The sequence below is a fragment of the Calidris pugnax genome, unplaced genomic scaffold (assembly GCF_001431845.1).
Source record: "Calidris pugnax isolate Ruff unplaced genomic scaffold, ASM143184v1 scaffold103, whole genome shotgun sequence".
NCBI classification, from domain to species: Eukaryota; Metazoa; Chordata; class Aves; order Charadriiformes; family Scolopacidae; genus Calidris; species Calidris pugnax.
Window position 1 is genome coordinate 10,973,498 of NW_015090990.1, and position 22,480 is coordinate 10,995,977.

At 38.7% G+C, this 22,480-nt stretch overlaps 1 protein-coding gene across 1 annotated transcript in view; it reads right to left on the reverse strand.

Moving 5' to 3' along the window:
- PDE11A (phosphodiesterase 11A) overlaps positions 1-22,480 on the reverse strand; it is a 144,936-nt gene that overhangs the window by 18,298 nt on the left and 104,158 nt on the right. Inside the window, exons 13-19 of the mRNA XM_014954698.1 lie at positions 18,635-18,744; positions 15,504-15,594; positions 12,368-12,468; positions 7,583-7,660; positions 6,167-6,230; positions 3,231-3,305; positions 321-404 (exon numbers count right to left, since the gene is read on the reverse strand). Of these exons, the coding sequence (XP_014810184.1) occupies positions 321-404; positions 3,231-3,305; positions 6,167-6,230; positions 7,583-7,660; positions 12,368-12,468; positions 15,504-15,594; positions 18,635-18,744 (603 nt within the window). The remainder of the gene's footprint in view (positions 1-320; positions 405-3,230; positions 3,306-6,166; positions 6,231-7,582; positions 7,661-12,367; positions 12,469-15,503; positions 15,595-18,634; positions 18,745-22,480) is intronic.

Sequence of the window (22,480 nt, forward strand, 5' to 3'; positions counted from 1 at the left end):
AGACAGGTTCGACAGCAGCCCCTAACGAAGCTGTCCCTCAGGCACCTCTCTGCAGAACACCTTGCCATGATCAGTTTGTCTCAAACATAATAAACAGTTGCCCTATCAGCTTGTATAGCTTAGAGAGGAATTATGTTTACAGATATTACCATCTTCAGGGAATCTGAGGATTTCTGCATAGAATTCAGACTTTTGGTAAAATCAAACAAAAGATAAGAGTTCAAACAGCCTTCAAGGCTGCACTGTAAGCGAGCTCTTTTTCCCTAGAGAGGCAAGAACAATCTTCTCTGGACTTTACAAGAGCAGTAAGTAAAAATTACCTCATACAATGGCATGCAGATGCTATCAATCCACTCGAGCTGCAACCTGGGTAGTTCATCTTTCCTGTTCCGATCAAAAATGGCCTGAATTGAGAAGGGAACAAAACTGTCATGCTTTATTACGATGGAGTATTTTACAGACACATCATTCAGCACTTCAGACCTATGATCAAATTCTCACAACCAGAATACTTTGTCAACCATAATCAATCTTTGCAGCAGTCTTTCTGTTGCTTTGTCTGGCATGAAAAACAAACTGTTTATTTTCAATTCTGTTTTGAAATTTTTAGGCTTAATGTATTTAAATTTTGTAATTCTGTGATGTAAAATAAATGCTCCACAGTTGGAGTGAACTGGTAAGAAACCTCCTGTAGAAATGCAAGCTAGGTACCTTTGAGTAGAAATTTCCCTTTTCTCACATAGGGTTTTCCAGCTCACCAAAATGAACAATGATAGATCTAGGCAGGCTCCCTCCCTCCCAGTTACAGACCCTTTCTACAGAACCAGCCACGTCAATGAATCCAAAGGGTGGGGAATCAATAGATCCGCTTTGGGAACAGTTATTAATTTGTTCCCCTGGAAACAGCCAAATTCATGGCTCATGGCACTCCCCCAGAGAGGAAATTATAGAGGTTGAAGCTGATGTTTAAGAGGCTCAATTATTGGCTGAAAGGAGATGGAAGAAACTGAGTCAGAAGAGGTTGAATGTGATTTGAGTTTCCTCCATACCCTGCCTGAGATTGCTTGGGTCCATCAGCTTTCCATCCAAAGGATTTTGATCCACCTGCTAGGGTCCTATTCATACCATTTACCAATTATTATTTTTTTTTTACTCTCTGAATATGCCAAGTTTTAAGCCTTTCTGTCTTTTTCTGTGGAAAGCCTGTTCTTATTTTGGGCTCATCTCAAGGTTGATGTCTCCTCAGAAAACTTACTTTTCTTTTGCACCTTCTAGGAACTCCAGACTGTACGTATTACATTACATTTAATATCTGGTTGAATCTTTCTAGCTGTACCCTGCTCTTTATGACATACACAGGTATCACATGGTGTATTCTAAATAAGACCAGGAGATAAGATTCAAGGACTTGGTGATCTTAAATGAGAATCTTGGGTTTGATTTTGGAGAAGGCTGTATTTCCTATTCAAATTATTTTGAAAAATCCTGTCATTTTCATATTGGTATAAGCACAATACAAGAAAAGAAATCCTTGAGTTGTAAGAGATGAGAATATCACAACATTTGGCCGACAACTCTCTTATCTAACCAGAAGCAATACCTTTCTAGGTGGTTTCTCATAGAGATATGTCATGAAATACATCAGCATTTGATCTTGTTTAAAAATTTCTCATGAATGTGGTAAAACTCTACATGATTTTGACCCTTAGCCATCAACTGTTAGAACTGATAAATTTTGTAATTATTTACTGGCGTTATCTCCCAACATAAGACACTTAATACATCAGTTTACTGGATTTTTTGACATTGTGAAGGGCCAACGAGAGAGGAGAAAATCTTCCTTCAAGCTGTATAGCTTCAAAGCATCCTACACGTGGCCCACAAATTACTGTAGTCCTTGGTGCAGACTGTAGGGCCCAAAGAAAAAGCGAGAGGGCTCCTATGATGGCGGAAATACTGAAAATATTTATAGTCATACACTCTTCTTTCCCACCTGTCTAGGCTATTTAGATGCAGATTTTCAGAAGAAAGCTCTGGCTTTTGTCTTTCTCTGTACTTCTATCAAGTCTACAGTACTTTAAAATAATTCTTAAGTTTGTTTTACCTGGGCTATTTGCACTGGAATTCATTGCTACTTGACGACAATAACATTAATGGGTGTGTTGAAACAAAATTATTTCCTATTATGCTTCATTAGCATAAGAAACACACTTTGCAAATTTTATATAAAAGGCAGGAAAGGCTCTTACATCCGTGTTACGGAGAATGGTACTTGCAGTCATCCAGGTCTAGATTTGGTCTCCGAATTGCAAGTACCATGACTGACTGATCACTCTTCTTCTGGACTATAGCTACCTTTTTTCCTGAGAAGATGTAGACACAGAACTACTATAGGCAAAAAATCCATTAATGTCCCAATCTCTGACAGTATACAAAGTGAAAAGCCATTTATTGTAACTGAGCATTATTTACTACCAACTTTTTAACTTTATTGGCTTCATTACTTCACCACAGGCTTGTGTGTGAGTATTAGCGAAGTAAGAACAAGTCTGAGCCAATGGAATGGTCTTTTTATTTTTGGAAGCATAAACATATTTGTGAATGGCTTGTAAGTTAAATTATTTAGAATAATTTGTTACCCTTCTCCTGTTCCCTCCAGGTAATGGCTTGACAACATTTTAAGGCATCTAACCTGGTTAAGGCTTTCTCTTCAAATTGTTCAGTGAAAATCTTCATGGAACTTTTTTCTTTGACACTTTATGCCCATCTGCCTCTATTCCACTTAATACCAATTTATCCTTTCAAGCACAATGTTATATTTAGTTGCATACCTATAGAAATGCTTTTCAGCATTTGATACATCAAGTAACACAGACAGATAGCTGCAACATAAAGTAAATCTGACAATTATGACTTCCATAAAGGGCTGGTGATTTTTTATTTGAATACTATGTATTACAAACACCACCTGTTGCTTAGAAAATTAACTGAGAGAATAACCTGGGCAATAGGCACAGAAAATGGGGAAAAGAGCTCAATGCAAAAGTGACGGAGTTGGCCAGAGAGCTTTTACATATGGCTCTAAATGCAATCTAAATTGGACAAAGCTTTGATCTATTCCAAGATTTTTCTTTATATACAAAATACAGTTAGCTTTTTCTGAATTAAACCGATGGTATTTTCTTACCCTATTCAAGTTAATAATTATTTCAGAAGTGATAAAAACTTACCGAAGGGATGAGTTTGAGTTCAGATCTTTCTCTGTCTCCTTGTTCAAAGAACTCACTGGTTACCAGCTCAGCTGCCTAAAACATAAATCATGATAAAGATTAGAGTTCTTGCTACATCATTTTTAGGGTAACGAGTTCTTTTTCAGACCATGACTTCTGCCTGTGCTTAACTCTAAAGAAGGGAGTAGTTCTGCTTACATGAGTGATGTCAGGCACTTGTTAATGTAGTTTTCAGGACTGAGCATAAGCATACGGTTATAAATAGCCGTAACCACTGATAGGCACACTTATCCCTTTGTGATAGGGAATTGACTGGGGTAATGACATTGCAATGTTGAGGTAGCACTCAATGCAGTTATATGCAGCTTACTCGAGTATTGAGAACAGAATAACAAATAATAACTTCTTGTGGGCATCCATAATTCCGTCTGTAAAATGTACAAGAGCTCTCTGGGTATTTAGAGGCTGTTGCCCTATATAAACAACTTCACCTACCAAAGAAACTTACTTAACGTATAACTTCTGTTGTCTTAATTTAATGTGAAAGATAAAGGGCTTTTTTTCCTCATTAGACTTTACTTTTTTCCCATGACTGTCATCACTACAGGATCTAAATATGAATTCAGACTGTGATTATTACAGTGAATCACAATCAAGAACTGGTGGGTTGGAAGTTGGAATGTGTCTTTTTGACTTCTGTGAATGAAGATATTCTATTCACAACACAGTTCTGTGCTTCTCAAAGAACACAAGATTTGGAAACAAAACCAGTTATGGAAATAACAGGAATTTTAGGAAGTTAAATACTGAGCAATCCTGACATAATAGCCTTTACATACTGTACTCTTATCATGTGTGAGGCTTAGAAGGTCGGCATACGTGACACTTGAGGGTCAAATAAAGGAAACTAATCTATTGAAGATGTCATTCAGTTCCTAAAGCTCCTGTCATGCCTGTTAGTGTTTTCAAGCTAGAAAATGATTTCATAATGCCAAGGCAGAAGAGGGTAAACTATACAGAGAACCTGCACTTCATAAAATATCAACATTTCTTGCTTTAGCAACTGCATGGTAGCTAACATTCACAAATCCTAAGCTTGTTACAGTTGAAATAAGGAGTACCAAAATAAATTGGAAGTAGGTGAATTGATGTTATAAAGTACTCTTAAATCTTGAGCCAGGCTATCACACAGTTTGGAACTTTATAATGTATGTAATCCCAGTGCACTAATAAAATTCTAGATCAATACTTCAGATAGAGGAATAATTTAACAACTTAGCAGCAATTAAGGGTTTGCCAAGTATATTGTACAAAAATAACCAAGACATAGTCCCACCTGTCTCTCAATGCTATTCTGTTCCTGTTCTCCTTGTGTTCCTTTCCCTCTTCTTTTGTCTATCTTCTCTTCCTGAATTTTGCCTTCTTACGTGTAGCCTTTATTCCCTTTGATTCATATATTTTAATGTCTTTCTCTCTCACTTTTCATGTTTTTTTCTCCCTTCAGCATAGTTGAGGTCCAGCTATTTCCTGTTTTCCCTCTGTAGACTTATTAGCCTCTCTGCTCAACCAGGTAATGTTTTGATCAATCCTAGACTGGATTTTTCAATATAAAGTAAACCTGTACACTAGGCTGGCAGGGGAATTTTCACCCACAGACCTCAAAAATGATAAGGATGTAAAACAGTTTGCCAGAGACTTCAGCGCTAATTCAGGACAAAGATTGACAACATGGAAAACAGACCCTACCTGACATTTTGGCTGTCAGAGAAAATGGAGAAGCTAACGGGGTTAAAGAGAAAAAATGAGGAGGGATTGCACAGGCTGCACTGGTGGCTAGGTGGCACTGAAAAATCTTGTGACTCATTTTCCCACTGCAGGATTTGAGCAACTTCCCATGATTTCCATGTGAGGTGACCATATTCTGGCCAAGTAAGAGTAGCAGCCTTAGAAGGACTATTGTCATAGTTTGCTTATAAAAGCAAAAAAAGACTCATCTGACAAAACTGCAAGCTGAGCTGAAGCCCTCACCACATAAGTGCTTTTTTACTGAGTTATTGGGCACATAACTTATAGGTCCCTTTCAGCTTCTGTTACTTCTTTGTCCTTCTCCAAGATATCTGGCTGCTCCTGACTCACTAGCTCTCTGGTCTAGCTTCTCTTTTTCACCCCATCTTTTTAACGATCACTTCGTTGTTAAGCCAATCAAACTCCCTCCAGGTGCTTAGCTACACTCAGCTGCACGCATACTGGAAATGTTAAGGATGGATGCTGAGTAAGGAAAGATGCCTAGAAGAGGGAAAATTATATGGTAAAGGACAAGACTTTTGAGACAGGTTGCTTTCTCACATTGTAATTGTTTGTCAATGCTGGACTCAAGTTTTATGTATATTTCTAAAGAGCCTTCTCAGCAGCAGAAGCTTGAATTTTTACTTGTTTGTTTCTAAATACAGGATGCTAAAAAAGGCATGCTAAAAATTTTTTTCATCAGTGTTGAGAAAATGAACACGTTTCTTTTATCATATGTACTGAATATTTTTTGTTAATCAAAGTCAGTAGAACATCACTGGTATTTTTGATTCAGGGAAGATTCTGCTACCGCCAAGGAAAACTTTGGGACAAAACAAGTAAGGGCAGCTATATGTGAATAACGCTTTTTTTGTTTAATCCATCCATTTTCTTAATACGGATTTAAAAGGTTAATAAGAGGAGAAGTTGTAACGCCAGATCTCTTCAGGTATCTACATGCTGCTCGCCAGCATGCGTACATGGAAAGATTATGCAATAAACCATTTCTTGCAGAAACCCCCTGCTATTTTTTTATAGCATTAATACCACTGTAAATTGATTCCAGTTTTGGTTCCTTGTAAGCCAGGGTCCTGGGAATATTGTCCCGCCAGTCCCGCCTCCTCTTAGCCCTGCTATTAATCATGACTTGCCTGTCTTGAAATCTCCCACGGTTTGGTCACAGCTCCAAGGTCACAGGCTGTCATTAGCATTGATCTGAAAAACAGAAATGAACAATACAAGCTGAATCAACCTTTGTTGGATTTCTAAACAACTCTGCTCTGGATGCATAAATAAATAACACATATATAAAATGTCAGCCCTGGCACCTTCTTTTCCTCCAGAAAAGAATGACATGTTTGAAATCTCAGCCATCAGCGTGGCTTTTACATCACAATTGTGCCTAGGAAGCCTAATGCATTGCAGGTCATCAGACAATGAATTTTGTTATCGTGCATTACACACTAGAAAAGAAATTATATTGCAAGGGAGTAACTGCTAATTTTGCAATATTTGTAACACTACTTACATTAATACCTATAATATACTAGAAAGCATGTGCTTCCCATGATGTAAGTAAGGGTATTATTGCATAATAACACTTGCAAACCGGATTAATTTATATGCCTATTTGTAAGTGACTGCTATAGCAAGAGAACCTATAACCACAGGAGGCATCCCAGACACTGTTTAAGCAGTTTCTACTGCTCATCTACAATAAAAATTTAAGATTTACTACGAGCTATACTGTTCCACTGTAGTTTAATACCTAGCTACAACCATGTTTTATATGCATTAGGAGAAAGAAACCATTCAGCTGTAGAAAGCGTTTATGTACAGTACATGATGCAGATAAAAGTCTAAGAAAGTTTAAATGAAGAACAAGGGCACTGAAAATGAAGCATCAAATATATTGCCTGAATCTAAAATTAGGAATGGGTGAAATGATATGGAAAATAGAAAATGGCCAATATTTTGGTCAAAAGACCAAAAGGAAACAGAATTTTAATGAAATTTCAGATAAAATGAGACATAATCAGGCATGCATAGGCAAATGTATACATTTTATTGTCTCAAAAGCATGATGTACTCAAACCACCCACAATGTCTGAGGTTTTCAATAGGATTCATGCGTAGATCATTCCTGAGGGCTAGAAGAGCACCGTGTATCTGCAAATCCCCAGGTACAGACTAGAAGAGCAGAGGGAAGCATGGCCAGTGAAAGGAGGGAACAGGGAAATGGACAAGAAAGATCTTTGTGTCCTGAGGCAGAATACTGATGCTTTCTGGAGAAAGAGCGGAAGGGCTGAGTGGTAACGGGTGAGGCTGGGAGGAAGGGAAGAAAACATGACAGAGTCTGAAGGCAGAAATAGGAATGGAGAAGGTGAGGTCAGAGTGATCACGTCCCTGCTTTTTGGTAATATTTAGAAATCATACCATATATTTCATATCATGGATCATATTATTAAAACAAGCTACTTCCTCTTGCTACTCTTCACTCCATGATATATGAAACAAATATGGCTACACTTTGAAATAACCAGAAAGCAAGAAATAGTAGTGCTCACCGAAATATTTCTCGGTGGTTTTTTATATTCCAATCATAACCACCTTTACTGACAAGTTCAAAAAATTCGGTCCTTCTCCTGAAACGAAACAGAATATCAGAGAAGGAAACAAGACACTTCCAGGGCTGCCCTGCAGTAGAAAAACAGTTCTCTGGATGATATGAAATCACTGCACCTCATGTATTATTGTTAAAATCATTATACTGACAGTCCATTTAAGCGAAACATACTAATTTCTGAACATGTTCTATAAATGTCTGTTATCAATGTCAAAGTTGCCTAGTAAAAGCAATGTAGTATTTATGGTCTCCACAGATAAGGAAATAAATGGTACCAAAATGTTCAGTCTTCCATGGAAGCATGAAATGTTCAACTACAGCAGTTGACAGACAATAGAAACACCCCTGAAATATATACACACTTCTCTTTACTTGTCCTTGCAAAATGTTTTTTCCTTCTGTATCCTGAAGGGTTTTTCCAGAGATGTGCAGTTCCTGTTATTCCCAGCACATAGAACAGAACAGTGAGACACAGGAGCTGCAGATGTCTCGAGTTAGTAGTTCTTATTGACTAGAAACCAGGTTTCCCTGCTTGGTCCCATGCTTTGTCTTCTGGAATATCTTGCCTATGTCCTCAAAGATGGACAAAACATGAGCCAGAACATTTGAATGCCTGTTTGGTGTCTTTAAGTACCAACGTTCTGACTCATCAGAGTCTGTAATTTTTTTATTGCATTGAGACTCCAAGTGGCTCCTATTGCACGCAGCGTGAATACAATATGAAACAGATCCTGCCCCAGATATAGAGGAAGTTGAGGTATAAAAATATGGAGCAACTTGCCCAGAGTGACACAACATATTAGCATCAAAGCTGGGAAACAAATACCTACGTTCTGAGTGGCAGCCTAGTGCCCCATCTCAGAGGAGACTTTTGTCACGTGGAAATGTAGTTAGATTCCCCAACAGGAGATATGTTGCAAAGTCTTGTATGTACTACATGTACTTCACCTAGACTGAAATTTTGAACAGCAGTCATTGAAAGCATGGTCTGACGGGAGCCAGTACAGGTTTTACACAGGAGGAGATGCACAGTGCCAGGAACATTGCCCTGGATCAATGGACAGAACTGTACATAAAGCATGTTGTATTATTCTGGTCCCTAACTGTCATGTGTAATGGGACTGAGTCACTCCTACTACAAGGCCTTTCTATAACGGATTTCATGACAGCAACTAGAACAGGGAGATAGAAAGACTACGTGATGACATCTAATCCCTTATGTTTTGTGAAATAAGATATAAGAGAGTTTCACTTTACAAAATTTGCTGGGAAAATGCAAAGTCATACATGCAGAAAACAAAATTCAGTTCTCTCACACAAAGTCACAGCATCATGGCCCCAGTGAACATAAATATTGCAGCAATTAAAATTTTAATGGCCAAGACTAGTTGGCACATAACCGTAGGCCAGTCTACTCCTGAACAGATCAACAATTACATACTCTATTAAGAGAGTGAACAGAGGATTTTTGCATCCTGTATTTCAGTGCCCAGTCTAACAATGTAAAATTTGGCAATGATTTCATTTAGAAGAACTGAATATTCTGGGGAATTTATATGGTACTAGGCAAAAAACAGGCAAAAATGTTTAAAGCTGAAAGCTCAGGAAAAGGGCATCCCAGAAATGTCAAACATTCAAATCTAAAATATAGACATCATAAGCAGTGACTGAAAATGTGAGTTGTGTTAAGCTGAAAACTTTAAAATAAGAGATTTCTTTGGAATCCGTTTAAATGGATGCAGAAGTAGCAGTTCAACTCCACAGAGAATTTCTAGTGAAGGAAAGAGTCAACCTGAGGAAAGCAGCCACAATAGGTTGTTTATGCACAGTATCCAAAATGAACAGATTTGCTATGATTAACCAAACATAACATGCCCGAATTTCAGAAATAAAGACGATAACAATTTTCTATGTCTTTGAGTAACATTGATTCTGGTTGTATTTTGCCTGGAAGGGAATGTTGTCTTGCCGTATATAGCAAACCCAGTTGCTCTACAGCCCAGTGGCTCAAGACATTATTTGACTGAATTTCCATAAACTTCATTTTGCTTCCATGCTTTTGGCTGTTGTATGATCTACAAGGATCATTATCTAGAATTATCCACTAGAATCAAGTATATTTTCCATTTGATCTTCCACCGAAAGGCATCTTTTCGTTTATAGAAAAGTAGTGCTTTGAGAAGGTCATAAAGCCTTGCGCTGCCTGTTGCTGTTTTGCTGGTTAGACTTTAAGATCATTACGTTTAGGCTTTCTAAGAATAGTGATATGAGAATTTCCTTTCCTACAAAAATATTGAAGGTGTAGCAAACTGAAAAAACAAGTTAGGTACACGTGCAGAAACATCTGTTCACAGAGAGTGGCTTTAAGAAGTGTAAATCATCAACATTTCCAGGGAGTGATTTTCAGGCACTTTTGGAAGTAAAGTAGCATAACAACTACCCGATTAATGAATCATAATAACACAAGAGGAAAAGATAACTTATTTACAGGATTCTGAGTAAAAAGGCCTGTCCTGGTTTCAGCTGGGATAGATTTAATTTTCTTTTGAGGAGCTGCTGCTGCTGTATTTTTGAATTTAGTATGAGAATAATGTTGATAACGCATATTGTTTTAGTTGTTGCTAAGTAATGCATAGAGGCTGAGAGGAAGCATAGACAGGACAAGCTGGCAAAAAGAATATTCTATACCATAGACATCATGCTCAGCATATAGGTGGGGGTTGGCCTGGGGACAGGAATCCACAATCGCTGCTCAGGATGGGCTGGGCAATCGATCATTGGGTGGGGAGTGACTTGTGTTGTATCACTTTATTTTGTATATTTTACCACTTCCCTCCCCCTTCCATTACTGTTCGATTAATCTGTCTTGACCTCAAGCCATGAGTTTTTTTTCCTTTTCCTCCTCTTGTCTCTTCTGGGGGATGGGGAGGGCAGGCAGTGCATGAACAGCTGCGTGCTAAAAGTTTTCTGATTTGTGTCAGATATAAGAATCAATTATGCAAGGAAGAATAATCTTGAAATCCAGCTGATGTCCCTTTTTGGTCATTATTTCTCTGTATTAAAACTAGAAAGACAACTTGACCGTGCAGTTTTTCAAACTAAGGCGGGCAGGGAAGAGAGCTCCATCAGGTCTGGGTCAGGACTGGGTTTTCTCCCAGGGCACTGCTACAGGCCCTCTACAGCTCTTCCAGGGGCTGGAGGATCCTGGCCAGGGGGAGCAGATGGGGCTGTGTCAGGGCAGCTGCCCCCTCAGCCCCTGCCTCTCCTCTTTTCCTTGACAGCACAAAACATTTCTCCAGCAGTTGTTATTTGTGGTGAGACAGGAGAACGCATAGTGATACATCCCTGTGGTCCTTGTATCTCACTTAAAGCTGTCAGCAAATTCCCCTGTTATACCAGCCCCCCAGATAACAAGTGATCCTAACAGACAGCTTCAAAAAGAGATGCTTAAAAGGGCTTATTTGTCTTGCTCAGGATTTTCATGTCAGCAAGCAGAAATGTCTTAATGGACTAGTGTTTAGAAGTTATTTATAATAAAATTATTCACCGAAATCCTTTCTTAATACAACTTCTCTGAGAACAGACTTGCAAGATAAAACCAAATATCTATGTGTCTACTGCCAGTACTATTTAGAAACAGCCCTTGGCACAGTAACCAAATACTGAGAAAAAAAGACAAAGCAAATATTATAACATCCTAATTAGTATTTTTACAATTAAAAATTAAAGATACAATGTTGATAAAGATAGTTGAACAATTTCAAGTTAAAGACTGCCTGAAGTTTTCTGGAAACTTGTTTTGGTATCACCCATCAGCACAAAGGAGGGGTGGAATCCAGGTATACCACCCTGAGAAAGCCATTACTAACTGCTACACAGCACTGTATGGGATGGTATGCTAATGGACATCAAACAAAAATTCCTAAGGATTAATTATTGTCAAGACTGGGAAGGTAGCACCCTGAAACTGCACATCCAACAGCACTTCTCCATGTCAGTCAGCCACAGGCGTGTGCCAGAGAGGGGGATGTCAAAGTGCAATGTGATGGTGACACCACAGCTCCTCTGGCTACCTGCCTGCTCCCACACATTCCCACTGGGAAGAGCTTGGTAATAATTAGCAATATTTGAAAAACATAACATAGCACCAACTTGAAGTCTACTTAGGGATTTGATTTGCAAACAAGGCAAAGGAAGAAAATTGGATGAGATCCTATTATACATCTCTCGAGTTAAGCTTTTTAAGACCTATTCTCATGTGATGCAAATTGGCATAATTTGTCTTTAAAGCAGCAATGTGCATGCTTTCTTTACTTCTGCAACTGGATCTGTAACTAAAGATAATATTTCTTACAAACTCTGAAATGGTGGCAAAGAATTCTAAAATGTCAGTGGTTTTCTACATGCCTGAAGAAACGATCACAGACGGGACAGAAAAATTACAGGACTGAGCTGTAAATGATTCCTGGGATTGCTTTGAAGTATAAGCCTAGGACTTCACTTGCTTTTTGTTGATACAGACATGTTACACATTAAAGCAAAACTTACTTGGACACTTGAGATATTTCTATTAGCCTAAGATATACACTGAGTATTAGACTAAATCTTTTCAACCACAGCTAAACACTGATTTCTCATATTATATATCCTTATTGGTATTTAATAGGTCATTAGAGTAAGTTCTTCGAATTTTCATTTGTCAAATACAAGAAATGCCAATACTTACTCAAAATACAGAGTGAGGTCTGTTGCCAATATCGATTGCTTTAGAAGCTGCATAAGGTCACTGTAGTCCTTAGAGGACAAGTTAGCAAAGATGTTGTGACCCTATAATGAAAGAGATAAAAGAGGTAAAGGGCTAGCAATCAATATAGGCTTTTAAAAGGTTTTCTAACTCTTTAGTCTACTGTTTCCCTGTAGCAGAGGCCTTTTCTGATTCATTGCAAAACTACGACAAAATAATAATGTTAATACTGCTGAGATTACATTGGGGTGGAAGAGTTGACGATTGTAATCAAGCACCCGAGATGTTTTTCTAAACTCTGCTGAAATTACAGCCTCTTGAGGAAAGATTTACTCTTTGCTTTGACCCTGCACAGACTCAGTTTATGGGTAAAAACTATGGATACATCTCAATCTTTCCGCTTATTAAATGTTTTGGGACCTGTGCATTGCAGCTTTTGAGTTGTGCTCCTAATAGATTTATCTGTGCTGCTGCTTGCTGGCACACAAACTGCTGCTAGAGCAGTCAAAGACACTAAATCAGTTTTTCATTCAAAACAGCCCATTTACTCACTCTGCCCATTAGAGCCTTGTCTTACAGTGTATATAAGCATTCCCTCTGCAGGCTAAAGAACTGCAACTTTATGCAGTTCAAAAGCCCTTTGTAGGCCAAATAGGCTACTTTTTAAGCAATCAGGGATTAAGAATGAAAGGTGCTCTGGGGTCAGAACGAAAGGAAACAAATTATTCAACATTGATATTTCAGAGCAGGAAGGTCCTTTGGTAACTGAATTGCTGCAAACTAAAGGGGACAGAGATCCTATAATTTCTCTAGAAATCCTAGAGCAAACAGCTGAAAAAGAAAATTAATGGAAAATTCTAAATATAAGCTTAAAAACCGGTGTTTGTGACATTAGTCACATATACCTAAATTAACATAAATAGAAGTACCACACTTTTTTTTTTCTAATCATCTATAGAAATAATGAGGTTGTTAAATGGAGTCTTATTTTGGTGGTATTTAGCACTGCAACGCACACATTCAGTATGCACTGCCATCTACTGCTTAGGAAGATTAAAATGCCCTTAAAACCAAGAATCTTCCAGCAACAGGACTGCTATTGAGGACATAGATGAGAGAAGATTTGGAGGTAGAGATGATATTTTTTAATAGATCAGCTAATTGTTGGTCTAAAAAAATAACTTGCCATGCATAAAAGATAGTATTAATTTTGACAATGAAATGGTTATTTCTTTTTGAGAAGGATTTGAGAATCTAAAGCTTATTTATGAAAAACAATTTTAAAAACAAAGTACTCAGAAGAAAATAAAGCAAAATCTATCAGTAAAACAGCAGCTCTTACAACAGGGGTAATTTACCAAGTTGTCTGATATTCTATAATTTCTGTTGCCTTTCTGACCTGTTTCATGGTGCATAAAACCATACCACTACAAAGCTGAAGATCACTTATACTGAGGTTAGCATGTCAAGAGTAAAGGATACATAGCTCCTTTGTCCAACAAGACAAAAATCTAAAGAAACCATGCAATATACTATGCTCTATTCTAGATAGCAAAACCAGACTAGAATACCAACTTAGTGGACAGGATATAATCTAATTTCAGCTTATTTGAGAGAAGAGACCAACTGCTCAGCTGGTCAAAGTTGGTGTATCTTTAAGTAGATCAGAGGATTCAAATCTGCATTTATTTCAAATTAAGGGGTGTTGTGTTCCATTAGCAAACAGTATCTATTAGATAAAAATCCTGTAGGATTCATTTTCTGGTCTAGAATTGGGGACTTGGAGAAGCAGCTTTCTGAATGATCAAAAAGGAGGACTTGCATTTCAAGTAATATTTTACATCTCTGAAAGAAGCTGGAGTAGATTCCAAAGAAAAAGTTTTTTTTTCATAAATTTATTGATTTTTAAGCTGGAAAAGATTAAAAAAAGCATCTAGGCTGACATGAACTATAAAATTCCACAGAATTGTTCATGCCTTGAGTCTGTCTTCAGAGAAACATTAAGTTATGATGAGAAATCACTGTTTCCCAGGAAAGCTTGTTCCAGAGTTTTAACAGTCTCATTGGTTTAGAAAAAACAAAATCCCCTTCCTTTTTTCCTATTCTGAACCAGTCTAACTTTCAAATTCTGCTTTTACTTATACCTTTTTCCTTAGTAACACAAGGAGCTATTTTATTCCTAGTATCACCTTTTAGATAAACTAGGCTAAGCAGATGGAGATGTTTAAATCTCATGCTGGTGCTCTCCTTTCCTATGTGTACTTTCTAAATATAATGTCCAGAAACTGAGCACTGAAGCCACAGTCCCATGGCTAATCTCTGTGGCACTGTACACAGCGGTAAAGTCATTACCCTGTTCCCACTTGTCTCTGATCATGGGATATTCCCAGATGCTCTTCAAATGTTACTGCAGATCAACACATCGTCTCCAGTTGTGCTGCATTAACAACATTTTTGTTTTTATATATACTGAATGCATTTCGCAACACCCTATCTGTGTAAATTAAGAAAATACATTCATTGTTTTCTAAGGATTGCATGTCCCCTCCTTCTACTTTTCTCACTTACTACATCTCTGGGGTAGTGCCTGATGCACACTGTCGCACATAAGATATTTATGCAAGAACTATGTCTTTAAATGTATCTGCAAAGCAGCTAGTGTATTTTGGACAGCACAATATTACTGATAGTATTTTTTAAAAAATAATTTAGAAAAATTATGCAAAGCCATCATAAAAACACTGAAAAGAAATTAAATTGGTCCAGGATGACTGTGATACTCTGAACATAACACCTGTGGGGAAAGGTAAGGGAGCTTTCTTCTCCTACCTATAAACCACTGAGCAGGATATATGTAAGACAGCTGAGGAAAGCTGACAATATGACTAGGATACGTTCTCCTTGCCCTTAGCTGATTGAGACAAATATAATCTCTGGGCTCTATGATCAGCATTTGTAGTTGTTTAATTTTGTGCTAGTTGTGACCTTTGTGGTAACCAATAAATAATTCCTCAAGGAGAGGAGGAAGGCATTGAAAAGGTACTGTGTGTGGTATTTCCTTTCTCCAGCTGAAACTGCCCAACAATTTACAGTGAGATTAATAGTAATGCTTTTGTACCTCACTTTGGAGAATCATGACAGCATGATTGAAATGGTGGTGCTCCAAGGTAGCAGAGGTGCCATAGAGCTGAGCTAACGCTGATCCGCTCCTGAAACAGAACATGGGGAATCAACAAATACTGCTCGTTTGCTAACGAAGCAAGTTTCAGAGACAATTTAGTAATGAAAGCATGTAGCCACGCTCCCCCTCTCCATTTCACCAACCACATTCGAGATATCTGACACCATCAAAATAGAAATTTAAAGCCATTTATGTTCCAGACCTTGCTAAATATCATCAGCTGACTAAAGATTTTCCTTGAACTACATGAAATTTTGTAATGTAACTCTTAAAGTGCCTGAATGATGCAATAGCACAGGGACACCACTGTGTGCCGTAAAGACAAACAGTAACGTCCTTGAGCTAGGAGCAGCTGTTCTCCTACTACTGTTTGGGTTTTTTTTATAATTCTTAATAGATATAACCACAATGGCTTACAAAAGGTGATTACAAACTCTTTAAACAAACAAACAAACAAACAAGAAACCACAAAAAACCCCAAACCAACCCAAATCCACAACGACAAAAAACCTGAAAACTCATTGAGGTTCTGTCTGTATGTAAAACAATGCATGCAAAAAAATAGTTAAGGTAAACAAAAAAACATAATTGAAAGTAGTAAATGTAAAAGTAAAGTTTAATATGTCCTTAGAATGTATTTCCTCATCATGTTTATTGTCGAAAACAAATTTGCTTCAAACTCCCCAGAGCAGGTGAGTTGTTAAGTCTAAAGAACAAAAATCTGCGGAATACAATTATAAAGTTGCAAATTGTTGGGAGGTGCAGAGAATGGTACTGGATTGTCAGAATAGTTACTGTTCAACATTACTTCACTTCTGGGACCCTGCCTAGAGCGACAAGATGGATCTTCTTTCCAAAGAGATGAGAATAAGAGATTTTGCTAGAGACAAACAAAAAGAGTCTCGTAGGAGCATATACCATAAAACTGCACCATACTGATATTTAATTATCAGAAGCAGGTATATTAGAGAGAAGGATGTCCGGGAAACACCATCCCTAGAGAATGTAATGTTGAGATATATAACAGAGCCATTTCAGACAACTGTGATATTGCCTCCATCATATACCTCTTGAACTTTCATCACACAGAAAAGCAGTATTGAACACTGGAGATAAAATAGGGAAATGCGATGCTTAAATTTGTAAGTCAGGTTAGAGGAATAAATCATAGCTGCTGTTATGAAAACTACAGCTTCTGTTTTCAGGGATGTTTTATACATGCGTGGTAATGTTTGTCTTTTGTTAAATGTCTTCAGCAATTTCTTTATGGGGTCGTAAAATGGTAGCCTCCTCTTTGTACTCCGTTGTCAAACAACAAGTATAAGTGATAGCAGTCTAATGCTGAAACCACTGCCTTTAACTCAGCCATCCCTCTGCCTAAAGCAGTCAGGATGTAAATCTTAGGTCTCCTTTTTGTAAATTAGGAAGATAAACATCAATCAGCTGAGCTTCCTTCTCATTTGTCTCCTCTTTTTTGATTCTCTTCAGGACTCAGCTGCAAAAAGGCACCTAGAAGTGCTTGGTAACCTTTGCACCATGAGCTGTCTTTTGAGCGCTGCAATTGATTTTCTCTGCTATGGTGACTGAAGATCCAGACAGTGTCATTGTTTCATTGAGACTGTACAGCAACACCAATAGCTCAGGAAATGGCAGCTTAGCAAATATCAGAAACATCAGTTTGAGTGATGTTCACTGAGGCAACTCATCCCCAGAAATCCAGCAGCCCGTACGTGCACACATTGCAGCACAGTATTTCTGCACAAGGTAGGACAAAATAGGCTAACACAACATCACCCTGTCTTTCAAGTATCTTTGGACAACTATCTGACCACCTAACCCTCATGCTGGTGGATTAGCAGTAATGCAGAACAGTCAAAGCTGCAAATGCATGCTGGGATCTGCAGGACAAAAGAGAGCCTCATGGTCTCATATTCTGACTGTAGAGGACCTGGGGAGTTAAGAAAACAACATGGGATTTGGAGGAGTCTCTGTGTCTGACAGCTTTATTTCACAGCTTGGCTAGGATGCCATCAGGCAACATTTCTTGTTGTCCCTCCCTTGTTCTCAGGGAACACAGATTTTGGAAAGAATTTGACCTTGGTCAAGGGAGTTCCCTGACTTCTACAGTAAGAAGAAATATCCTCAAACCTTCCACAAACCTGCTTCTACCTCACCATGTTTGAGGGCAGCAGCCTAGAAAGTAAACTATATGCAATTCAGAGATGCTGAATCAAGTCCTAAGCACTTTGAATACAATAAAATAATTTTTTAGAATTGAAAACAGTCTGGAGAGCAAGATTTCATGTAGGTGATGTAAGAATCTGCTGTCAAGATCCAGTTCTGTGTTCTGGTGGGTACTGACTGTCGCAGGGGGTGACCAGCCCACCCCTGCCCACCACAGCCAGTCTCCAAACAGGCTCTGTGTGCTCTGGTGTGTGTGCCAGGTCAGGGAGGAGGCACTTCTAGAGGTCGTGGACACTGCGTGCTCCACAACTGATGGGCATGTGGTGAGGCAACTACTCCAGCCACCTACTGTGGACATTATGCACCAGAGCTCCATTGTGATGGCAATGGTTTCATACTTTGTAAGATAGGAATTACTTTACGTACACTTGCCTATACTTGTGTGAAAGCTGTTGTGAAAGCATGATTTCAGTTTTACCTATTTTCTTTACTTCTTCATAGTTGAATAAGGTTTTACTTAACATCATGAATTCTAGCCAGCAAGAGCAACCCAGTCAGTCAGTTTCAGCGTTTCCTGGGTTGAATACCAGTATCAATAATACCTGAGCCAGAAAAGAACATCAAGTTTTGGCACCACGTTTCAATATGCGGTGTCAGTTCACAAGGGGTAACCCAATCAACAGCCTGATACAAAGGACAAGCCAGCAATTATCCAAAAGAACAGAGAATGATAAAGATGGATAGTCCCTCACTACATACAAGAATAAGAATGTCTGGCCTTGGCCTAGGAGGCCTGAAATTAATGCGTCATTCTTTTTCCTAGTCACCTTTTGCTCTTCTGTGGAAGAAAAACAAATTAAAGTAATAAGAATTAGAAAACTTACTTGGCTTGGAAGGCATTGTTGGTTCCCCTGTGGTCAAGGTCATGACATAAGCATCCCACAATCAAAGCTAAAATTTCAATTTCAGTCAGAATCTCCTGAAATCCTGCAGTCTGAGAGCAAGAAAAAAAAATAGCAGCTGTAACTATCAGTAACAAAAGGGATAAGTAATGTTAGTCCATCGAGCAACAGTCAACTTTGTTTTGATACCCTGAATGTATCAGTAAGGAGAAGATAAATGCTTTATTGTCATATTATATTCCCTGCTGTATGTTACATGGTTAGCAGAATAGATAACGTCCTTGGAGTGATCTGTTATTATCTCTGTGTTGCATTTCCAGCCTGCCATTTCTCCACTACCCAGAAGGCACTAAAGGCAAAAAGAGCTGAAAACAAACACCAATAACTACACACTAAGACAGGAACTGGAATTACATATCAGAGAAATACAAACCAAAATTGATTCCATTTTCAAATTATTGTTCAGAGAAGTACTTAGACAGATTTCCTGAATCCTGAGGTGACCATCTTAGTCAATCCCTACTGACAGAGATAGTCGAGATGTTAAATCAAAAGACCTATGAAAGAAGCCAGCTAAAATACACTCCATGGGACTGTTAGGAACTATGAAGAGATTTGTTATCTGGGACAGATGAAATGAAGCAGCATCATTTAAAGAGGAAACGTCTCAAATGGCGTATTTCTGCTGCAGATACCCACTTGAATTTGGGAGAGGATTTTGAAAACTGATGTATGGAAGCTTCCCATGAGCAGCTCAGATCAGATATGCCCATGTGAATGGGAGAGCTGATCCTAGAAACATTTTTTTTGCCACTACTTCTCCTCATGGATACTTGCCATAGCAGTTTTCCTGCCTGAACTGCCTCACGTCAGAAAAGAAATGCCACTGTTATTGCTAACCTCAAGCATCCTGAACAGATCCTGTCTGGACTGGTGCTGGGGCCTGTCGGGGACACCGCCTCTCTGGTGCCATGCACCTCACCCATTGGAGAAACAACCGGGTGCTTCAACTCTTCATGAGCATAAGGACATATTGCCTGCAAAAGTGACTGGCTGAGCTGGAAAATCGTAACACCTGTCTTTCTACAGTGCCAGTTTCCAATGACACTCCTCAATTAGCCACACAATCTAGTTAGTATGAAAGGAAATGATATAAAAGGAATATAAAATACATTTATATTGAAGAACCAAACCAAGGCTGAACACTGTTAGTGTGTAAGAAATCCTGAATTCCTTTGGTTTTCAACAGGCCATAATTTCATGCACTGGCAAGAAGAGGATTAATTGATACAAAGACAGCGAGTATCAGTGGGACTTGATGTCCTTTCCTGGTAGGAATTTGCAGCCCACTCAGAAATGCCAGCTAATTGCTGCACTACCACATGAAAAGTCTGTCATTCACCCTGAAGACCACAAATTCTACTTAAATAAACGCACATTCAAATCCAAGTATCCTCTGTTTTCATAGTCTGAAATGTGGCTGCAGTTAATATTAAGGCTGTACAGGGAACCAAGCTCCCCCAGGTGCTCAGGAATGCATTTCAGTGGCAGCTGAGGAAGTGCAGGACTTGCTTCAGAAGCTTTATAATTGTACTCAAAGTTTACATATCAGAAAAGGTGATCAAGTATCCTTAAATTCCTTTCATATAGAATCCACTGGTATACAGAGTAACTTGAATATTATGAAAAAGATTCTCCTGATTTCTAGTGGAGTTGTCCTTTTTAGTTTCAGTAACAGCTACCAAGGCAGAGGAAACTCTCTAAAAACTAGTGTTTTGTCTTTTTATTTTTTAAACATTGCTCTTACATAACAAATAATAATCAAGGTCTACTTTTAAAAAAAAGGATTAAAAAATAGGTTTGTAACTGACAACATGCCATGTGTCAAGTTTCAAGCTAAAGAAAATATTCATGGCTAAGTTAAAACAACTTAAAAAAGCAGTTTTATATTTTAAAATTGATGCTGTAGTAAATATTCTTTAACCTAATGCAAGCTTTGATTAAACTCAAGGATTCAACCTGCATTGCAAATGCAGGAAAGCTGATTAAGGAATTTATTAACAGTAGCAGTATCTCAAAATTAAACGCAACATTTTATTTAATCAAGATCCTTGTCATTGAATACATGAGAGAAATATGGCATATTTCACTCAGTAAAAAACATTTCATTTAAAACAATGTTACAGTAAGGGGATATCTGCTTTGAACATAATGCAGGAAAATACAGGATTGCATTTCCCCATTTTTTTAATTTACACAGAGAGAAAATATACATGGCTATAGACGACGGTGCAGCAAAATTTATTTTCACCAGAAAAGGAATGACCCATAACTCATGAGTGGCAGAGTCTCCAGTGAGTTATGGAGGTCATTCTTTCATATGAGGAAATGAATTGCATTCATTACACCTTGTCCCACATTTATATGTTTTGTTATTAGCACACCAGATTGGATTTTAATTTTGTATTGCTTACTTGTTCATTTTTATCTATTGAAATAAGTATCAATGTGAACTGCGTTAGTCAAAAGTGTTGATAATGAAGCCTGAGCTGGATCCTGCTGTTTGCTCTCGTGTGATGTCCCTAACTCACAGGGCAGTTGTGCTTCAGTGCTTGTCCTCAGAATATTTGGGCAAGTCTCAAATACAGAGGTATGGCTCGCAGGAGCCATAATTGTTCAATTGTTCATAATTGTTGCTTATAATTGTTCAACGTCTAACCGGAGAGAGAAAACACATATTTAGATATACAGGATCATACCTTAGATATGCAGAAGGCTGACCCACGAGTGAAACAACTGATTTGTTGGATTTCAGTTGTTTGGCTTGTTCAACCCAGCTGAATTTTCCTTCTGCATTCATTGGTCAGCATGGTCAGGCCATTAAAGGCTATCGCATTACAGATCAGACATTCCTACACTATGGTGAATCCTACCTGAAAACACCCTAAAATAGATCTATTGGTTTATATTTGTGATGCAGTCAATGCTGCTGATTGTCATGGAGAAATCAGGAACAGGGTGCAATAACTGCACAAAGCAGTGCCACCTTGGCCATCAGAGCCCCTCTCTGATGGTCAAAGAATTCTCCCCTTTTTGCAAGTGAAGAAACAAGGCACATACTAACTCCGATGGTTCCCTCAAGACAAATGCAGTAAGACCAAGCCTTGAGCTACTACTACTCTCTTGAGTCTTTCTTTTGAGTCTTTCTTCACAAGATCAGTCTTCCTATCTCTGGAAGGGAGAGCAGCCCAAGTGGATCATATGCCTGAACTTTGTTCTCAGCCAGAGCCACAGCCAAGTGGGGTGGGACGCGAGGCGAGTCCAGTGCTATGGGTACATGTGGCCAGCCTTGGAATTGCTCGTTTGGTTTCTTACCAGGAGTGTGGGCAATGAAGTGAGCTTGGCATGAAAACACCCTATCACCTCCCACAGACAGTTGCATCCCTGTGCTGACTGCTAAAAGGATCCTGAAATTATGCCTTGAGAACCACACTCAAAGCAGTTTATGGTTGAGACCTCGCAGGCTGGCTGCTGGCTGTTGAAGCAGCAGGGATCTGCTTTCTCCTTGCTGGCTGCCAGTGTAGTCACTGGTAGCTGAAATGGAGATACATGGTGGGAGAGAGCCTTTCCCACTGAGAGAACAGCCTGCCGAAAACCTGGCCTCGGAGCTCCACCTAGAGGTCCTCATGGGTGAGGTTTGAGGACTCCTCACTCCCTGCCAGCAACGGGCAGAAATTGGTGTAAATCCTAGCTGAATGGCGCTGCCTGACTTTGCCCTTACCCCTCAGAGTAAAAAGCTATTCGTTTTTCTATAACTGAAGGTGGGGG